Source organism: Megalobrama amblycephala, linkage group LG2, assembly GCF_018812025.1.
Source record: "Megalobrama amblycephala isolate DHTTF-2021 linkage group LG2, ASM1881202v1, whole genome shotgun sequence".
Taxonomy (NCBI): Eukaryota; Metazoa; Chordata; class Actinopteri; order Cypriniformes; family Xenocyprididae; genus Megalobrama; species Megalobrama amblycephala.
In genome coordinates, this window is record NC_063045.1 from 11,809,447 (window position 1) to 11,831,629 (window position 22,183).

The 22,183-nt window shown below is 35.9% G+C and overlaps 2 protein-coding genes across 7 annotated transcripts in view; one reads left to right on the forward strand and one right to left on the reverse strand.

Moving 5' to 3' along the window:
• Window positions 1-1,543: 1,543 nt before the first annotated feature.
• Window positions 1,544-11,687, reverse strand: nol8 (nucleolar protein 8). Its single transcript, XM_048182671.1, has 17 exons — window positions 11,588-11,687; window positions 10,759-10,903; window positions 10,528-10,590; window positions 10,359-10,437; window positions 10,057-10,207; window positions 9,890-9,958; window positions 7,561-9,660; window positions 6,520-6,693; window positions 6,280-6,393; window positions 6,105-6,195; window positions 5,889-6,015; window positions 5,717-5,800; window positions 5,337-5,632; window positions 5,006-5,141; window positions 2,398-2,459; window positions 2,089-2,171; window positions 1,544-1,778 (listed from the first exon to the last, which is right to left on the reverse strand). The coding sequence occupies exons 2-17, from the start codon at window positions 10,877-10,879 to the stop codon at window positions 1,716-1,718; spliced, it is 3,813 nt and encodes a 1,270-aa protein (XP_048038628.1). The 5' UTR covers window positions 10,880-10,903; window positions 11,588-11,687; the 3' UTR covers window positions 1,544-1,715.
• LOC125263625 (centromere protein P) overlaps window positions 2,980-22,183 on the forward strand; it is a 64,784-nt gene continuing 45,580 nt past the window's right edge. For 2 of the 6 annotated variants that reach the window (XM_048182682.1, XM_048182680.1), the window contains exons 1-5: window positions 11,833-11,980; window positions 15,514-15,654; window positions 15,823-15,980; window positions 16,075-16,163; window positions 18,603-18,691. In XM_048182682.1, the coding sequence (XP_048038639.1) occupies window positions 15,530-15,654; window positions 15,823-15,980; window positions 16,075-16,163; window positions 18,603-18,691 (461 nt within the window). In that variant the 5' untranslated portion in view covers window positions 11,833-11,980; window positions 15,514-15,529. Of the gene's footprint in view, window positions 3,108-11,832; window positions 11,981-13,163; window positions 13,216-15,513; window positions 15,655-15,822; window positions 15,981-16,074; window positions 16,164-18,602; window positions 18,692-22,183 lie in introns of those variants that run through there. The other 4 variants (XM_048182678.1, XM_048182681.1, XM_048182677.1 and 1 more) reach the window with 4 other exon arrangements.

The following is a 22,183-nucleotide window of genomic DNA, read 5'->3' on the forward strand; positions in this document are numbered from 1 at the left end:
GATAGCCTACTTAGAAACCAGAATATCACAGACTTTTTTTTGTGGGCTCTTTTGAAACACACTGGCTACACGCCAACTACCACAATCAACATCTTAGCATTAGCAACATGCTAAAAAATGACTCAAACATCAGTAACACTTTACAACAAGCTCTCATTTGCTAGCATTGACTAACATAAACTAACAACGAGCAATACATTTTTTACAGCATTTATTAACCTTTGTTAATGTTAGGTATTAGACTCTGGATCTTAGTAAATGTTAAGATTAATAAATGCTGTATAAACATTGTTTATTCTTAGTTTATGTTAACTACTAATTAAAAATTAATGATAATAACAAATGAAACCTTGTTGTAAAGTGTTACCAAAACTTCTTTATTTTCTCATCTAGAAATTCCCCAAGTTAATACGTATTATAAAGGTTGATGACCAAAAAATGACTTATTAGTTCTTTAGCAAAACAAAATGGCAGTGACTTATGTCACTGAAGAACAGCTGCTCCATTCCTTCACGAGCTATAGACACCAGCTGTGATGTCACAGTGAAATCGGAAACCGCAGCGTCCTGTTTATGCACAGAACGCAGGACTATGGTTCAGACCTACGGATGTGCTGCTTTGCCTATAGAGATCAAAACCACTGTCAATCGAACACAAAGTCAATGGAACAATAATATTCTTGAATACTAGCTGGACAGAGCCAAACGCTACCTCCAGATTTATTAAAGGGTTTCATCAGCAGACGAAAATAACAGTGCGAGATTTTTGCAATTGAACGTTTCATTCTTGGCCTTTGCACAGACTGACGTTAAACAACTTCCAGTGCCAACTCGCCAGAACTTGTGTAACTACTTTGTGCAACTAAAGAAATTCAATAAAATTGTGATTTAAGAGTGTGAAATGCTATATTATATATATATATATATATATATATATATATATATGTGTGTGTGTGAAGAGACAAAATTATACAAATATTGTTAAAATATAGTTGAAAATATCCTTCCAAAACCTTCATAATTAACCTGAAATCCTTAATAAGCAGTTTTGGACATTTACACAGAAGTAAAGTAATGAGAAATTACAAATCTTAAAGGCTCCTGTTACCCTTTTGCACTAGTTAGTGGAAACTGCTTGAGTCTGCAGATAAGGGTAAGAATAAACACTAGGGGTCAAATATCACTATCATTAGCCAAAATGGTAACTAGGACAAGGCCGAAGAGTTTTCTCAGTCACCTTCACACCCACAAACACTACTTTTTCACACATGTAAAAAGCAGCTGATGAACTTCCTATGAAACTGGATGCAATTATAACTTTAACCACAAAAACGGTTCCTGGCATTTAATTAAACATTTCCATGATCTTCTGGGCAGAACGTACTAAATGATCTTGTGGCACGTGCAAACATGTAAAGCACAAAGTTGGTCCTTGACAAAACAACTCTGTGGGTTGATTCTGTGGCTTGGAGAAAGTGAGTGAGGAATGGAACAAACATTGAGGCCTGCTCTAATAGTCATGAAAGTATTATCACACCACCCTCTAGTGGTACAAAGCAACATTTATTCACTCAAAAACATGTTTAAATCATACAAAGGGACTATGCATTGGATACCATTGTTTTGAAGAATAAATTACAGTTATTAAACAGAATATGAATGGGTGCAACAATGTTATTTTTTCTGTAAGAAATGTCTTTGTTTACTTTAAATTGTTCAGGACTTCTTTAGCGATGGCCTCTGGTGTCTTTTGGCATCTCTGTGTTTCTTGCGACACTCCTGTTGGGGGAAAAACAAACAGCTGTAACATCATGTCAGAAATAAAAACTGCTAACCAAATTTCAGTACTGTCAAATAACCAATTTAAAATATGGTAAACTAGGAGTCCACAATCTATTTCAAGCCAAGAGACTGAGCATTTTAATCATATGCACATATAATATGCATTCATGTCATATACACATGCATTTAAATATTATTCTTTTAATGTGGGAGGGACGCATTTAGCTTTGGTTATTTGGTAAGTGAAATTAAATTTTTTTTTCATTATTATCCATTTTTCCATATAAATCACTTTGAAATCAAGTACATCTCTGAGTGACGTCCTCTTTTCTTCCCAGGCTTCCCTCTGGTCTCCTAGTTTTCCGCTTCTACAGAACATTCCCGGCCCCTCTGATGAAAAAAAAAGTTTCATACACAGATCATTTTATATGCACAAAAGGTAGAAAACAAAACAAAACATAACCCATTTTAATTTAACCGCACACACAGGCATGAATAATCAATCAAATATGCTGTTGTTATGGTTTGTTTGTAAAAATTTAATTGTTCACAAACATCTTAAGTTATCAAGATGATAAATGAACCTTTTAATGAAGGAACATGGTTTAAATCTCACCTTTTAACCGTTTGTCATCTTGATAGAAGAAGAAAAAACTCTTTTTTGATGGTGTTGGTTTGCTGCACAAAATATAAATCTAAGTTCAACACTTCAATCAGAAATATCAATATTTTTACACAGTATGTAAAACTTATGTTTGCTTATTTGAGTAGTGACCTTGATCTTCTATATTTTTGGTCATTTCATTTAATGTATTTCTTTATTTTACATTTTTAAAATCATAATCCTAAACCTAGATTTTGCATCCCAGATTTTTCATCTGCGTTTTCAATATTACAGAAGAAAATGTTCTATATAGAATCTTAAAAGGTTCCGTCGGGCACTTCATATAGATAACCTTTTATTACGGGATCTTTTTTGGATTAGTTGTAATTAATTTTGTTTTAAATAATTTTTCATTTTTAGTTACATTTTATGAATAAAACAGTAGAGTCACATACGCTTAGCTGACTTCACTTCTATTGGTTGTCAATTATTACTCCGTCCGAAATCGAATACTTGCCTCCTATATAGTACGCGAAAAAACAGTACGGCAAAAGAGTAGCATGTCTGAATACATAGTACTCGAAAAACAGTAGGCAAAAAGTGCCCGGATGAATATACTACTTTCGCCAAAACTCAGAAGTGTGCATTTGATGGACTTTACTATCCCATGAGGCCACAGGAGAAGATTTATGAATGGAAATGAAGCAACGCAACTGACGCTGGTAGGTCACGTGACGGTAACAACATGGCGGATGTAATACATGCAAATTTCATTCATACTACCCATATTCATACTATACAGAACATACTTTTTTTTAACGGTCGCAAGGTAAATTCAAATTAGGGATGCACCGATCCGCCTTTTTCACTTCCGATACCGATCCCGATACCTGGGATTCAGTATCGGCCGATACCGATCCGATCCGATCTTCAAGTAATAAGAAAAGCGCTAAATTACCTAATAATAAACGATGCCTCGCTTAGGGCTGTGACGGTCGGCATGACAACCGCGCCACCGCGGTCGTGGAGTGTCACCGGCGGTAGTGTGGCGTGTATATTATATATTATCTCAAAGGTAGGTTTAACCGAGAATTTTCCATCATTGATGGAATTTTTTTTAGCAGTGACGGAAAAAATCTGCAGCCTGTCCGTCATTTTGACAGATTACTGAGGCTGATGTAGCTGTAATTCCCACCCCTGTTCCCACGTTGCGTTTGATTACACGCACCCAGTTTGTCCATTTTATTATATATTATATTATAATACTTATGCTTTCATAATTAAAGTTTCTAATCCGTTTTGTTTTAAATAGTTTGTTTTATTTTTCTTGCTGCTGAATATAAGTTTATGGTCAATGAATGGCTTTTCCTACGTGACATTGTTTACAACACTGATTGAACTGACGTGATACAGATTTCGGTAAGCTACTGCAACTTTCAACATATTTTTTGATTTTCATTCATGTTTATTTCCTTCTGTAAAGTAGTAAAGAAGAAGAGATGATCGCGTTCACTCACGATCCTCAAAAAGTGTTGAGATGAGATATAAGATGAAAACTGAAAAGTGACGCAGACTTTAACTTTTCATAATACTTTCATTTCATAATATAAATAATTGCATAGCCTAGGCCTATTTGTTTATCTTATACGTTTGTGAATACATATGAAAATGTGGACGAAATCAGAAGCTATTGAATGTCTTATAATTAAACTATAAAAATTAAAATGATGCAGCAACATATGATAGATAGGACAGAACAAAAAAAATGCTATTAAACAATCTTTCATTGCGCAAAAGTATTATAATATGAACGGCTCCCATACAGAGCGGCACAAAGCGCTTTTATGCGCATCCCGTGTGCAGAATGATGTGCTTGAAGCACCATGGAATCAGCGCGCAGCGGCAGCGCTCCGCAGTGAAAAGTTCAAAGCACAAAGTGAAGATATATTGATGCGTATTGTATTACCGGTATCTTGATTAAGTATAATAATAGAAACATTGATTCATCTTGGAGAGAGTTTCATTGTGTTGACTGTCGTAACCGAACGCGACACGCAGTCTGAATGCTGAATGGAGAATGACTGACAGCCGCAGCAGAGGGAGGCATTTACGTGAACTTTAATTTAACAACTAAAATATTTATCTGTACCTCAAATTAAACTATGGAATGGCTTTAGAACACTTGGAATATAGTGCACAGAAACTTTATGTTGCTTTTTAATGTTTTTGTGCCTTTTGTAGTAACAATAACACAGAATAGTACACGCACAGTATCGGATTTTGGACCGGTCCCGTCCGGCCGATACCCGATCCGGCAAAAATGGCAGTATCGGAGCCGATACCGATCTGAATATCGGATCGGTGCATCCCTAATTCAAATGTAGTACCTAATTAGACAATGCGCGATTTCAGATTCAGCACAATCTCAACTTCGCTAAACACAACTATATCCGGTCGCCAACGGTCATTGTCGCCAGAAATCGCCAGCTCCCCATTGAAACGAATGTGATCTTGTCACTTTGTTGCTAGTGAAACTTAAGTGATAAATCCCTAGTGCTACAAGTCACAAATTTTAAAAGATTATTAAATAAATAATCATTTAAAATCATATTATATTTACTCTGTGATTTTGCTGGAAGCAGATTGGTCCTCCTCAACCTCGTCCACGCCTTCCTCGTCTGAACTGCTGTCCTGGAAGCGAGGGTCCATTTGCCAAGAGAACTTGGCACCTTTTAACGTCTCTATTTTGTAGTTGTCTGATTGACCAAAGAATACAGCTGTTTTACTTGAAACTGTTACATGTGGTATAATGTAAAAGTGATTTCAGAAAAAAGCTGCTGCGTAAATAAACATAAACAACAATCCTAAATGAAAACAACGGATAAACTAATGGCGAAAACCAATCTAGCTACAATGAAACTCGATAAATTTGATGTAAATGACCAATGCACCTGTCTTGGTGGTCGTCTCCGCAGAAGCAACCTCGCCAAAGAAGGAGAACTTGAATCCGCCCGATGTGTCTTCATGGGCTTCTACATTAGAAGTGAAGGAAACTTCCATGGGTGTCATTATATCTTCAGGCTCTTCTGCCTCTTTGTCCCATGAAACCTTCGGCTCCTCCTCATCCTGGTTTTCTTTGGATGTTCCGAAGACCTCCTTCAAATCTGCCGACACCTCAAAGTAAATGTCCTTAGAGACTTCGGGGAGTTTTTCAGCCTCTTCACGTTTCTTTCGTCTCTCCGCCTTGCTGAACGACACCAAAAACGCAAATGTTAAATGACATCATGAGGAGCCAAATTAACTAAAATTAGGAGACGAGTTCATGTAATACCTTTCTTTCTTCGGCGGCTCTGTCTTGGACTCAAAAGTGGCATGTTCCTCTTGTGTTGGGTCGTAATGCAGGCCCGAAACATCTCTGGAAGGCCAAACAAGGTACATAAACTCCTTTACAAACATATGAAGAGAACAAGATGTGTGCAGAAAGAACATTTGAATAGTCATACTTGAATATCTTGCTCTTTTTGGTGTTCTGCGGTTGTATGCTGGTTTTTAAAATGCTCTGGAGGATGTCTAGACTTTTCTTTTTCTCTTCAAGAAGTTGTTCTTCATCTTTTTCTGGAGCATCTGCATCTGAAATTTAACAGATTGAAACCGGTGAATAATTCTTGCATCAACCACATTTAGGTCCAAGAACAGCCTAAATACAAATTATAAATTACCTTGATCTTCAGTCTCATCATCACTTTCCAGAAATCTCGAATCGATCTGGAATCTCGAATCAGTTCCAAATCTAGCCTGCAGCTGCATAAGCTGGGAAAAAAATGAAGAAAGATGAATGAGAATTCAAACAAACTAAAGAAAATCTCTCCATCGTGAAAGAGACTCAATCCAAACCTTCTGTCCAGCTTTGCCCTCAAACTGGGGTTTTATCTGGAAACGATCATCCTCAGCGCCATCATCCTCATCTTCACTGTCAAACAGCTTGTTGCCATCTGACTTTTTGTTCTCCTGTAGAATTATGATGGAAATAAACACAATGAACATGAAGAACAACTCAGAGCTGAAAAAGATAAGATCTTGTAGAAGATAAGATCTGAAGAAGATCTTGTAATTCCTATCTTGGTCCATATTTGCCTTTTCTTTTGATGTGGACGTTTGTTGATCATCGGATTCTGAATCGTCCTCAAAAAGACTTTTTTTCTTGCATCTTTGTTGCTCTTCTGGTTTGTTTGTGGTTTTGTCCTCTTCTTCTTCATCATCATCAGAATCAAACACAATGTGTTTGCCTTTGTTCGCTTTCACCGTGTCCTGAAAAAGTTAGTGACACTAAACACTTGTGACACTAAAAACTCAAAACACTAAAAGACAAGTTAGATTTTCAAAGAATAATGACTTTAAAATTAGGGATGCAATGATGTTCAAATTCAAGCCAGTCAAAACAAACAAACAATGAAATCAATGTTTTAAAAAAAGTTTTAAAAAAAAGTTTCTGTCACACAACTTTTCAGTCAAACAATGTTTGTAAGCTGATGTCATGTGATCGTAAATCGTTTTATCTTATTATTATTAATTTTTCAAGCTTTAAAACTGCGCAGGAATTCTTTTTTTTTCTTCTGTATAATTTATGAATAATAATGTAAAATATGGAAAAGGCCATTAAAATTCCATACTATTTTGTCTGAATAAATTAAAATAAAAGACTAAAAACAAAAATTAATCAATCAAACGTGTGAATTAAGGTGTCACAACATTATAATGTACGATATGAAAAAAGAATATTATATATATTTTTAAAGATGACAAAGTTTTTTGTTTTTAGTATTTTTAGTGACAAAGTTCAAAGTTGGGGAAATAAGCATAAATAATTCAACTGACCAATACTGATAAATTATTATTTAAGATTTATTTTTGGCCCTTTTTGCCTTTATTGCAATAGAATAGTGTAGAATAGATAGGAAGTGAAGTGGGAGAGAGAGGGGGGGTGGGATCAGGAAAGGTTCGTGAGCCGGGACTTCTACAATTCTATCTGCTAAATTAAAAAGAAATTTAAAATCTAAAATAGACCAATAACCAATATGGTATTGATACATAGTGAATTCCTACTTAAAATTCAGCCTGATCCTTATATGAAGCATATTCAGACGATGGAAGCTTTTACGGACTAGTTCTACTCACCACACTAGAAAGAGCCCCCTGAATGAGTTTCTTCTGCTGTTCGGTCTCTTTCTGTCGTTGCTCCAGCGCCGCAAGACGTTTCTCGTTGTCCTTCTGTTGTTTCTGAGCATCTATGACAGTTGAGTGACGAACTGTAGTATGCGAGTCAACTTTTTCCTGAACTTTCTTTGAATCAGCAGGTTTGGAATCTTTTGGCTGAGGTCTGGACTTCTCTTCATCATCACTAGTCTCCGATTCCTCACTAGAAGAGTCACTACTGGAGGATCTGGAGATCTCCGTCTGCTTGGGTTTGATTGGGTTGTTTGAGTTCGAGCCAACAGTCTTCAGTTCGGTTTTAGCGTTGGTTCTTATCGATTGTGACGCTGAGGATGTTTTAGAAATGGAGCCTTCGGCATTATTTTCTTCCTCGCTGCTTTCTGAATCACTACTGGAGGATCTGGAGATCTTCGTCTGCTTGGGTTTGATTGGGTTGTTTGAGTTAGAGCCAACAGTCTTCAGTTCGGTTTTAGCGTTGGTTCTTATCGATTGTGTCGCTGAGGATGTTTTAGAAGTGGAGACTTCGGCACTATATTCACTATCTTCTTCCTCGCTGCTTTCTGAATCACTACTGGATGATCTGGAGATCTTCGTCTGCTTGGGTTTGATTGGGGTGTTTAAGTTAGAGCCAACAGTCTTCAGTTCGGTTTCAGCGTTGGTTCTTATCCATTGTGTTGCTGATGATGGTTTAAAAGCAGAGACTTCAACACTATCTTCATTATCTTCCTCCTCACCGCTTTCTGAGTCACTACTGGATGATCTGGAGATCTTCATCTGCTCAGGTTTGATTGGGGTGTTTGCAATGTTAGAGCTAACAGTCTTCGGTGTGGTTTTAGGGTTTAGGTCCGGTTGTGTTGCTGAAGATTTTGTGACGACTTGAGCACTTTCACCTTCTTCGCTGCTTTCTGACTCATCACTAGAAGAATCATTTTCTGATGATTGGTTCTCAAGTTTCTTTGAGGTTGATTGTTCCTTTAAACTGGAGAGTTTCTGTTCAGATGGATGGTTTGAAGACTGCGGCTGACTTGTATGTTCTGAGATGCTTCGTTCTTTCACATTCAGGTCTTGTTTGAGTCTTTTAGGAGATTCACTGTCAATACTCTGGGTGACTCCTTCAAAGAGATCCTTCGTTCCAATGAAAGCTGGAAGGGATACTCTGGTCACCTGATTCTTACTTTTTTTGTCAGGGGTGTCGTCTCCAAGAAGCGAAGCTAGAATATCTTCAGGGTTGTTACCTCTTCTTTTGCATGGTGCTCTTGGGGTCTTGAGTTCTTTTTTAGGTTCTTCTACAGTTTCATCATCTGAAATCACCTCTGTGTTTTTAGCTAGCTGCTCTAAGTCTGCCAGGGAGAGATCTAAGCGGGTACAGTTCCCCATCATGGCTTCATAATCAGAATCATCGCTACCACTGTCAGATTCAGACGAGGACTCATTTTTACTGGATGTTGTCGGTGAATCTTGGCTAACTTGTGTTTTTTGGGTCTTTCTCTGGGTGAGTATTTCATCCGTGTCTGCAGAATCATAATCCTCATCATCTTTTGAAGAAGTTAGTAGCGATTTTACCCCATCTTGTTCCGCTCCACCCCAGAAAGCATTAGATTTAACAACAAAATCATCTCCAACCACCTCCAGGTTGTCGTCCTCGTCCTCTACAGAGGTTTGTTTTGTGTTCGGCGAAAGTTCTTGAGCAACCAACATCCTGATTTCATCTTCAGAGTCAGCATCATTGTTCAAAACACAAACTGATTTTTTAACAACAGGTCTTTGTTTTCCTGTCTTTGTAGTGGGGAGTCCGTTTTGTTGGAACACCATTTTGTTCTTGTTTCCAATGTCAGCTGCATCAATACTATTGCTCTGAGCCAAATTGCTAAGAAATGAACTCAATTCTACTTTAGATCTTTTGGGACGTGGCTTCTGCTGTGGAAACTCTCCTCTCCTTTTCTTACTGATTTCATCATCTCCACCTTCCATCTCCCATGTCAGCTTAGATACTGACATGATGTTGTCTGCAGTCTCCAGTCTCTTGATGTTGTGGCAGTGTTTGGATGGATCATACTTGAAGACCTACTCAAGAGTTAAGGATAGATAGATAATAAACTATTCTGAAAGATAGTGAAGATGACAGATAAAATGTAAAAATGTTTGGAAAATGCCACTGCTGGTTATAAATTATGGACTCATCTCAATGAGTTTTTCCACCAAGCAAAAAAGCACTTCTACACATGCAAGAATATATGCAGTTTTTAAATAAATCTTCCTGAAAACCACAAGAATAGTAGCACATAAAGGATATTTTGTTCTTTCCTTTACATTTTAGATTCAGGACAGGAAGGACCCTGCCAAATTTACTCACAACCCAATCCTGGAAGAATGGAGAAACACAAAACCCATGTAAAATCAGCAACAGGTCATTTTTACAACTGGACAAAAGTTTTTAGCTAAAGAAAATTACAGACAGACCTTATGTCCAGGAATTTCTGTTCCTGGAACTGCAGCTTTCATGTGAAAATTTTCAACACCTGCTGCTTTAAGTGAGTCCACTAATTTCTCCTGAGGGTCGATCTTTGGGGTGACGATCTTTTCAGCCAGTTGCTGTCGTTCTTCAGCAAGTCTGACAAAAAAACAAAACATAAAAGGATATATACCAATTCACAAATATATAATATAGCAATTCACACACACACACACACACACACACACACACACACACACACACACACACACACTTTAACCAATCTTTATTAGTTGAAAAAAGTTGTTACCTATGTAGAAAACTTTCCTTTGCCAACTGAATGAGCAAGGTTCCACCTTTCCATGTGGATTTATTCAAGATGCCTATACCTGTATAAAAAAACAAAAGCACAGATTAAGTTACTGCATGACACAGGAACATCTTTTAAGAAAAACTGAATGTTAGATAAATGCATGTACATCTTTTGTATTCAGCATCTGTGATGTTTATGTTGATGTAGCCAAATGTCTTTAGAGGAGATCCTGCAAACAAATCACAAAGATATTGCACAAAACATGAATAATACAGAATAATATTCAATATACTGAATGTGTACCCACCCAGTGAATGTAAATAAATAAATTCAAATCAGTTAAACCATTTTGTTGAATTTAAAAGACAAATTCAATTTGGTTTTCATCAGTTCCTACCGTGCTCATCTTTCCTGGTGATAATTTCCACATCTGACACATCCCCAAATTTTCCGAATCTGTCTTTGAGGTCCTTCTCAGACACTGTGTGGCCGAGACCGCCGATGTACAATCGCTTCATGGCCAGATGTCACTCAACCAACCCCTTCAGTGTACCATCAAAACACACATTACTAACCATACAGAAGTCCACATCTAGACAGACTTTAAAAGATACATGCATACAGTTGCGTACAATCCACAAAGACTTGACAGTGACAAAGCTGGATTCAATATCATATAACCATTGTGGGAAATAACTCAAATGTGCATCTTGCAGAGCATGCTGGGAGGCAAAAGAACTACCTGGAGTATTTTTGTCAAGAACAATGGACAGCTTTACTGCACACAATTACCACAAAATGTTGCTCAGGGAGGAATTGCACGATGTAATTATCCCTCTTACGTTAAAGATTGTATATTAATTATAATAATTAAATATTATGAATAAGTTATTAAATATTATATATAATAAACACCTTGCAAGGGTATGTAAACTTCGGAATAAGACTATGTATATCAGTATAACAATTACTATTTGCCTTCTACACAAACGTAAGCAGATTTTTTCATTAAAATAATTGTTTTAACTGCACTGTAAAAATACAGTTACAACAATTTTTAAATTCTTTAAAAACATGAGACACGTGAACATATGATTATTACAGAAGTTCATACGGTATGATCTTAAATATCTCAATGCCATACTTTAACATGTCATAGTTAAATAGTTCCTAAAACATTTCGCGAGGCAGAATAAAGTATTAATATGAACTCAAAACACACTTACGATCATGCCAAAGATTCACATGTACATACTGATGTTACACTGTAACTGTTCCGCTGTGACACCATGTACGTGTTTTTGGTTCCGTTTGGGAATGTAACGCATCGTTATGGGAAGTTCCATTTGCAAAATAAACTCACCGAAAGAAGATTAGCAATATTACGCAAATTTCCATTTTTTCCTATACAAAATGAATTATACGCACTAATCAATAGGTTTATAAAAACGTAACCTCATAATAATGCTATTTAGATGAATATGAAAATGTTTTAGGCTGTTTTTTTGGACATGGTTCACCCCTGCAGTCTCATTTGGTATGATCCGCTTTGACGCGGGATATAGTTGAATCCGTCAGAATCATAAAGTCGGACTGTTTACCTTCAGAAACACATTAAAGTAAGTTTATTCCTTTAAACATTCGGTTTTAAGATTGATGTAAATTCTACATGAACTATTAATTCCATATGGGACATAATAAAAAACAGATTTGTACCAGAAGTTTTGATTTTTCTGTTTACCTCAGTGAAATCTCTTCTGCTTATGTTTGATCTGTCAAATCGAGCTCCTGGCATGATTTACAACAAAACATAGTTATGAAACTATATAAAGGTTTATAATTAACATATAACTTAGATAGCTGTTAGGATTATCTGTCGGTTTGTAATGAAATAAAAGAGTTTTTGGCTCCTACGGAGTGTAATGATGACAGGTGTTTACAATGAAAATACTTTCCGTATGTTAAATTTTGTTGAAATATGTTTTAATTAGATAAATTAAAATTCAATGTTTGAGACTTGAGCTGATTAATTAGAATATCCAGTGATTGGAAGGTTACTTTGGAAATATAATAGCTTACAAGTTACCCTGTTTAAAATGTAATAAGTCGTGTAACTATTTCAGTTACGTTACTTTATTAAATGTAACTGATTACATTTGATTACTTTTCTAAATCTAAACTCTAAAATTTTCTAACGAATGTTTTCAACTGTTAATCATCTTTAAACCAGGCAGGGTAAACCTTACAGTAGTACTCAACACTAATTACTGTCAGACTTTCAAAATCCTTCATCATTTGAATTATGATAATAATAATAATTTAATAGTAATAATTTAATTTTAAAGCACAGCCACCACAAAATCAGACTTTAGCACCTCTTTTTACTTTGAAGTTAAAGCTGCAGTCCGTAACTTTTTTTGGTTAAAAATGATCCAAAATCAATTTTTGAGCAAGTACATAACCAGCCAGTGTTCAAAACTATCTCATTATCTTAGCTCGATTCACAACAATAAGCTTGTAATAATGTTTTATAATAAGAGCGACATGGTGGATTTTCATGGGAAATTTGAGCATGCAGCAGAGTTCCTCTGTGTGTCATTACGTCACGTCCGTAAACACAAAGGAAGCAGTCCCGTTCAGGCTAGTCGGTTTTATCATGTGAGGACGCAGCTGGTAGTGGATCATTTATAGCCTTTTCAAACAGCAGCTTAAATAATTAATCTTATCATTTGATGGCGGATTGTAATCCAGAAAGATCCAAATGACAATCATCAGTGACAACTGGAGATTCACCCGTAGACAAAAAGCAAAAGACTTCGGACTGTGGAGTGGCTACAGAAATTTAAATCTACAGGTAACGCTAATATACACATAGTCATAGTAATGCTGATGTTGTTAACATTAACGATTTGAGAACAAAGTATAACAGTAATAATAATTTGCACAGTTTAGCATGATCTGAGCTAAGTGATAGTTAGATTTAATCATCATGGGCAGCGTGATTTATTGTAGGCCTAATGCCTTCTTCCTCAGTTGGTCAGAACAAAAGTGGCAGAAATGTTACTTACTTGTTCAGATGATATTTTCCAGTTAAAATTCTTATATTGGTCATACTTTCAAGACGTAAAATCTGTGATTCTGAAGTTCAGTATCCACAGCGGTGTGGTGACTGACAGCAAGCATTAGATTCATCCGCGCTGATGAGCTGTGCCGATGCACAACGCACGTACAGATAACTGTTCCGCATATGACTGCAATTGCAGGTTTCAAACAAGAGATGGCGACAAAGAGGAAAAATCGTGGACTGCAGCTTTAAAGAGAAAGTTCACCCAAAAATTTAAATTCTGTCATCATTTACTCACCCTCAAGTTGTTCCAAACCTGTATGTGTTTCTTTCTTCCGTAGAACACTAAAGAAGATATTTTAAAGAATATGGGTAACCAAACAGTTGTTGGACCCCACTGACTTCCATGGTATAGAAAAAAAATACTATGAAAGTCATTGGGGTCCCACAACTCTTTGGTTACCCATATTCTTTAAAATATCTTCTTTTGTGTTCAGCGGAAGAAAGAAACACATACAGGTTTGGAAGAACATTTTAAGATTCACAGATGCGTGCCAGTACAGATTTTAAGTTCTTATTTTTGTGTCTTATCTCACTAGGATGGGTATTAATAGCCATGAATGAATGATAGTGTGACCGTATAATGTAACATTTGTAACAGCTTTTTACAGAAAATATTCAGATGTAATCCCCTTTGTAATTGTTAACGTTTTCATAACTAACTGTAATTTAATTACATATTTTTTTTCTCAGTAACAGTACATTTATATTTATTTTGGGTTACGCTCTATTTTAAGGTGTCTGTGTTACAGTGTAATTATACATTTGAGTACTGAGTAATAATAATTAACTACATGTACTTACTGTAGGTTTAGGGTTAGGATGAGGGTTTGATTTAGGGTTAATTGCATGTCATTATGCATAATTTATAGTTATTACTACAGTAACTACAGTACAGTCCAAAAGTTTGGAACCACTAAGATTTTTAATGTTTTTAAAAGAAGTTTCGTCTGCTCACCAAGGCTACATTTATTTAATTAAAAATACAGTAAAAAACAGTAATATTGTGAAATATTATTACAATTTAAAATAACTGTTTTCTATTTAAATATATTTGACAAAGTAATTTATTCCTGTGAGGCAAAGCTGAATTTTCAGCATCGTTACTCCAGTCTTCAGCGTCACATGATCCTTCAGAAATCATTCTAATATGCTGATTTGCTGCTCAATAAACATTTATGATTATTTTCAACGTTGAAAACAGTTGTGTACTTTTTTTTTCAGGATTCCTTGATGAATAGAAAGTTCAAAAGAACAGCATTTATCTGAAATACAAAGCTTCTGTAGCATTATACACTACCGTTCAAAAGTTTGGGGTCAGTAAGAATTTTTATTTTTATTTTTTTGAAAAGAAATTAAAGAAATGAATACTTTTATTCAGCAAGGATGCATTAAATCAATCAAAAGTGGCAGTAAAGACATTTATAATGTTACAAAAGATTAGATTTCAGATAAACACTGTTCTTTTGAACTTTCTATTCATCAAATAATCCTGAAAAAAAATATTGTACACAATTATTTTGTACAATTGTACACATTAAATGTTTCTTGAGCAGCAGATCAGCATATTAGAATGATTTCTGAAGGATCATGTGACACTGAAGACTGGAGTAATGATGCTGAAAATTCAGCTTTGCCATCACAGGAATAAATTACTTTGTGAAATATATTCAAATATAGAAAACAGTTATTTTAAATTGTAATAATATTTCACAATATTACTGTTTTTTACTGTATTTTTAATTAAATAAATGTAGCCTTGGTGAGCAGACGAAACTTCTTTTAAAAACATTAAAAATCTTAGTGGTTCCAAACTTTTGGACTGTACTGTACATGTAACGTGTAACAATGACACTAAAATAGTGTTACCTTATTTTTTAATTAAATGACGTAACGCTGTTACATGTAACTAGTTACTCCCCAACTCTGCATATATCATGTTATTATGTAAATTATTACGTTTAATATGTATATATCATGTAATGATTCTCTCTTTCTCTCTATGTATTTTCATAAATTGCTTTTTAGTATATTGAGGAAGATCATGGAGCAGAAATATGAGGACGAGATCCAGATGCTCCATCAGGAAATTGAAATGCTGGAGGCTGAACAGGAGGAGGTTTTACGGTCCATTTTCATACAGCATGGAGATCGACTACAAGAGGAACTGTTAGCACCCTTCCTTGGATTTTGTTTAGTGTCATATAACAGAGTAAAACAAACAAAAAACACCCTGTCTGCCTGTAGTGTGAAATCTTTGTAGGATAACCTCAATGAAATTGGTTCGCTTGAGAATTTGACAAAATAAAAGTTTCAACACTTTTATTTCTTTTCCAGAAAGTCAGTCTGTGAGGAAAAGGGAGGTGGAGGAGCACATAAACACGCTCTTTCAAAACTCAACACAGAAATCAGAGAGCTGGAAAAAGACCTCAGACGACAGACGGAAATCAACGAGATTGCTCTCAATGAGTGTTTTGTGAAGACGCTACACAAAAGTGAGATTAACTTGTCAGTTGTGCAGGCATATTTTGAAATTTTGCTCTGAAATACAAAATATTAAAGTGTTATTAACTTCTGTTGTCTCTTCAGGTGAAAGAAAACTTGTTCAGCAGCTCAGACTTGCAGGTCACTGCAGTGTACTGTTGTTCCAGGTTGAATTTGCTGTGACTGAGATTCAGGTACAAAGAAGCCACTAGTATTTATGCCTGCACCTAATAGTATTAACACAAGTATTATTTAATCAAATTAACTTACCCTTTCAAAATGCATGCAAAGTGAATAAATCTTCACAAAGCGGGATATTTGAAATATTCCTCCTGTCAGATGAGTGTATAAAGATTGCATACTTTAGAACTTGCACACATGCACAGCCCTGTATCCGTTAAAGGGAATCCCTGGTGTTAAGACTTGTATGGCTTAATGTAACGTAAATGATGTCTCTTACTGAAATATGTAGTAGAAAACTCATGAAAGATTTACGTTATTTAAAAAAATCCATTACATATTTGGACAATGGGCGGCGCCGTTTTGTTTGCGTTCTATGTCGGTGACGTCAAATGGTTGCACTCACTGCTCTACTGACACTGTCATATTACTATTTTTAACGCAACACAACTCAGAATATAATATACGATGCCACATTGTGCAGCTTTTGCTTGTAATTTTCAGTCGAAGAGCCACAAGAGAAGCGATGTAAGTCTTTACTGCTTTACTAGCGATAAGAGGAGAAAAGAATGGGAAGTTGTGAAGAATGTGGACGAATAAAACTTCCTAAAGATCCGCGTTTTTGTTCTCTTCACAAGCCCTGGTGCCTTTGAGGCTTTTAGTAGACCACAGCTGAAAGAGCTTACAGTTGCCGATGGATGTAAGTGTATGCTTTAACCAAATGCCGCGCCTGTCGTGGAGACTGACGAAGGTAAGCCTATAACACATCTCGATCGAGACAGACTGCCTCAAAGCGAGTGTGCTGTGATGCATGAGATATCTGTATCCGCATAAACAGTAGCATCTTCTCAGCATGTTTAACTGTGTGTATGCATTCAGGTGATCAGACGATTTTAACACGTCAATCATACGTCAGTAGTTCGAATAGCCACAGAGACATTGCATCTTCAATGTTTTCATCCTCACTAATTTTGCACTCTGGCTCAAGTTGAAAAGGCTGATCGTGTTTTAAAAGGAACCCCGTGAATATTAAGACCTGTACGTGTTACTAGATTAAAGTTGCACCAAAACATACAGATAAAAAGCCTCAGCCATCAAGGCTAAAATGAAGAGAACAAAGACGCAGTTAGGAAGTTTTATTCGTCCACATTCTGCACAACTTCCTATTCTTTTCTCCTCTTATTGCTAGTAAAGCAGTAAAGACTTACATCGCTTCTCTTGTGGCTCTTCGACTGAAAATTACAACCAAAAGCTGCACAATGTGGCATCGTATATTATATTCCGAGTTGTGTTGTGTTAAAAATAGCAATAGGACAGTGTCAGTAGAGCAGTGAGTGCAACCATTTGGCGTCACCGACATAGAACGCAAACAAAACGGTGCCGCCCATTGTCCAAATATGTAATGGATTTTTTAAATAACGTAAATCTTTCATGGGTTTTCTACAACATATTTCAGTAAGAGACATCATTTATGTTATATTAAGCCATACAAGTCTTAACACCAGGGATTCCCTTTAAAAAAATACTTTTTTGGGGGGTTTTTGCAACCAGGCCCTCGCCTTAACATTTACAAAGTAAATTTTAAGATGCTGTGGATCAGTTACTATTTGTTTTTATTCTCTAATTATTAGTGGTGCTTGCTAAAGCTCATAAATCAAACCACTTTTCCTGCACTGTCTATATGATGCCTCAAATCACATATGGCTTGTTGAGGGGAAGTGAGGTAAGGGATCACCATCTTGACATGATTTGCATTGTCACCCACCAGTTTTTCTTCAGAAAATGTGGTTAAGTAACAAACATTTAAACTTCATCCGCTTCATGGTTAGATTATTACAACCAGTGATGAAGCCTGTAAATTTGTATTTTTATACTCAACACTAGAGGGCAGCTTGTCTCCATTTTGACCATGACATTGTTATTTAAACATCAGAGATTTGTGCAGTTCTTAAAAACGTCTCTTCAATGGATTAGACTCGGCATTTATAGTTTTACTAGTTCTTCTTGCTTCTCTGAAATCTTCATGACGAGCATAAATACATATCTTTGAGGCATTTCCTTAGCGCAAACATTTACACTTTTGCATTAAATCATTCAGAACAGAATTGTTGTTTGGTGATTGATTGGCACTCTTAAAAATTGTGATTTATTTTAAACTGGCAGCTTGTGGCAAGATCAGTGTGTGACTCTGAAGATGGCAGTTTTATTTGGGTGTGAACATCTAAAGATGTGTTTAAGAGTTAAAATTTAAGTTTCGTTTAAATGTTATCCTTACCATGAGAATAAACTTGAACCATTGTTTAAAGCACATAAAGAAGTGAAAGCAGATTCATGATACAGTCTTCACGGAAGAGAGTCACGGAAATCACCAAAGCCCTCAGTCTCATGACAGTTAAATGCATAAATGCAGACTGATTTTTTGATCATGTTTAACTCTCTGTATCTTTTTACAGGAGGGTGATGCTCTTCTCAGGAGAGTTACAGAGCTCAATATTGTTGTGGATGGTGTTGAATTTAAAGATTTCTCTGCATTTGTGTCCAGGTAAAGTGATTATTGGTAACTGCTTAATATCATTGATGTGTTTGTATTTAATTGAATTATTTTTAAAGGTAAGCAGATTCCATGAATAATTTGTACCCTTCAAACAATGTTGGCTTGTTTGCATGATTGAATCAACAGAAATCCCATTTGGATTAAATTCAGGTTGTGTAACAATAGGTTACACAACATAAAACCTACAGTGTAAGTAAACATCAGAGAAGTGAATTCCCAGACACCATAGAAGAACGTTCTGCTTTATGTTGGTCTTGTAAAAAGATACAAATCCAAACAAAACTCCATACAAGGGAAATAAATGGCTCATTAGCAGGATGCTGAGTGAACCTTGACCATCTGTTGTTAACACAATGTGGGACAGTTACCGCAGAGATCTGACTTTCTCATTTAGACAAGTGTTGCGAGATCAGGTTAGATCCCACCTCCGCCAGATTGACTGACGGCGATGTACTCTTGAGAATCTTTCATATGATGCGGCATTCAAACAAAATATACCACATATCCCCGAAAAATATTCCATCTTTAGACAAATAAGGGCATTGTTTATGTGTGTTGAGGGTTTTTGTTATACTTGCAGCTGAAGGATTTGTTTATTCATCATCCAGACCAAATGAACAAATAAACGTTTCTGATCATTAGGCATGTGGTCCGTATCTGTGGTAGCTGCATCTTTCTCCCCTTGTGGAAGATTCAGTTTGATCCTGTTCTGTTCTGTTGAACTGTTTTCTACATTCTTCTGTTGTGTTCTATTCTGTTCTGTACTGTTGTATTCTGTTGATTCCTTTGTGTTCTATTCTGTGTTCTATTCTGTTGTTTATTTTATTGAATTCTGTTTAACTGTTTTATGTTCTGTTTTGCTCTATTCTGTCTTATTGAATTTTATTCTGTTCTATTGTGATCTGTTGTATTTTTTCCCTGCTTTGTTCGATTCTGTTCTATTCTATTTTTTCTATTCTGCACTGGTAAAAACAACCCAAGTTGGGTTGAAAATGGACAAACCCAGCAACTGGGTTGTTTAAACCTAGCGGTTGGGTTAAATGTTTGCCCAACATGCTGGGCTGTGTTTCCCAAAAGCATTGTAAGCCTAAGTCAATCATAGAAACAATTGCCACCAATGGTCTCCATGATCAACTTAGGCTTACAATGCTTTTGGGAAACACAGCCCCAAGATCGTTTTATTTAAATGAACTGTTGTTAAAAAAATGACTGTATTGCTTACTTAAAATGAACACAAAATATGCTGGAAATTAACATTTATTAATATGTTTAATAAATGAACATTTGTTTTTAAAGGGATAGTTCACCTAAACTTCAACCGTTGCCGTCTGTCAGCCGCATAATGTGGGTCAATGGGAACTTCTTTTATAAGAGTAAATAAAACTTGCTTAGACAAATCCAAATTAAACCCTGCGGTTCGTGATGACACACTGATCTCCTAAGACACGAAACGATTGGTTTGTGCGAGGAACCGAACAGTATTTATATCATTTTTTACCTCTAATACAACACTATGTCCAACCGCGTTCAGCATTCGCTTAGTGAGGTCTGATCGCACTCTGACAACGGCAGTGATGTCTAGCACTCATTGAAGTATATGCGCGAGACATCACTGCCGTTGTCAGAGCACGATCAGACCTCACTAAGCGAATGCTGAACGCGGTTGGACATAGTGTTGTATTAGAGGTAAAAAATGATATAAATACTGTTCGGTTCCTCGCACAAACCAATCGTTTCGTGTCTTAGGAGATCAGTGTGTCATCACGAACCGCAGGGTTTAATTTGGATTTGTCTAAGCAAGTTTTATTTACTCTTATAAAAGAAGTTCCCATTGACCCACATTATGCGGCTGACAGACGGCAACGGTTGGAGTTAAAAATCATCATTTGTGTTCTACTGAAGAAACAAAGTCACCTACATCTTTGATGCCCTGGGGGTAAGCAGATAAACATCAAATTTTCATTTTTGGGTGAACTATCCCTTTAAGTTTAATGAATAATAATTAAACAATAAACATCTATTAAATTGCTTAATAAATGTTCACCTTTCATTAATTATTGTTACCTCTAGTAATTATATCTGAGTTTTAATTTCCAATCTATTTTGGGTTAATTTTAAAGGGTTAGTTCACCCAAAAATGAAAATTCTGTCATTAATTACTCACCCTTATGTCGTTCCACACTTGGAACACAAGTTAAGATATTTTTCATAAAATCCGATGGCTCAGTGAGGCCTGCATTGCCAGCAAGACAATTAAAGGATTAGTTCACTTTCAAAAAAACTTTCCTGATAATTTATTCACCCCCATGTCATCCAAGATGTTCATGTCTTTCTTTCGTCAGTCGAAAAGAAATTAAGGTTTTTGATGAAAACATTCCAGGATTATTCTCCTTATAGTGGACTTCAATGGCCTCCAAACGGTTGAAGGTCAAAATTACAGTTTTAGTGCAGCTTCAAAGAGCTTTCGCTAGATAAGACCCTTATTCCTCGTCTGGTATCATTTAAAGCTCTTTGAAGCTGCACTGAAACTGTAATTTTGACCTTCAACCGTTTGGAGGCCATTGAAGTTCACTATAAGGAGAATAATCCTGGAATGTTTTCATCAAAAACCTTAATTTCTTTTCGATTGAAGAAAGAAAGACACTTTAGTAACAAAGCTATTAAAGACTTATTTAAAACAGTTCATGTGACTACCGTGGTTCAACCTTAATGTTATGAAGCATCGAGAATATGTTTTGTGCACCAAAAAACAAAATAATGACTTTATTCAACAATATCTAGTGATTCGGAAAGCTTCATGAAGCAGTGTTTTGAAATCGCCCATCACTAGATATTGTTGAATAAAGTCGTTATTTTGTTTTTTTGGTGCACAAAAAGTATTCTTGTCACTTCATAACATTAAGGTTGAACCACTGTAGTCACATGAACTGTTTTAAATATGTCTTTAGTACCTTTCTGGGCGTTTGAAAGTGTTAATTGTCTTGCTGGCAATGCAGACCTCACTGATCCATGGGATTTCATCAAAAAATATCTTAATTTGTGTTCCGAAGATGAACGAAGGTCTTACGGGTTTGGAACGACATGAGGTCGAGTACTTAATGACAGAATTTTCATTTTGGGTGAACTAACCCTTTAAGCCAGCCATACAGTATTTTTAAACAATAGTTGGGTTAAACATTTAACCCAACCACTGGGTTTGTCCATTTTCAACCCAACTTGGGTTGTTTTTAACCCAGCATTTTTTTAGAGTGTGATGTGTTCTGGTCTTTTCTGCTTTCTATTGCATTCTGTTGTGTTCTATTCTCTTTCTGCTCTGTTATGATCTTTTCTGCTCTTTTCAGTTCTATTGCATTTTATTTTTTCTGCATTTTTCTATTCTATTGTTTTATGTTGCTATATTCTTTTATGTTCTTTTCTCATGCTCTGTTGAATTCCGTTCTGTTGTATTCTATTTTCCTGTTGTGTTCCATTCATTTTGTT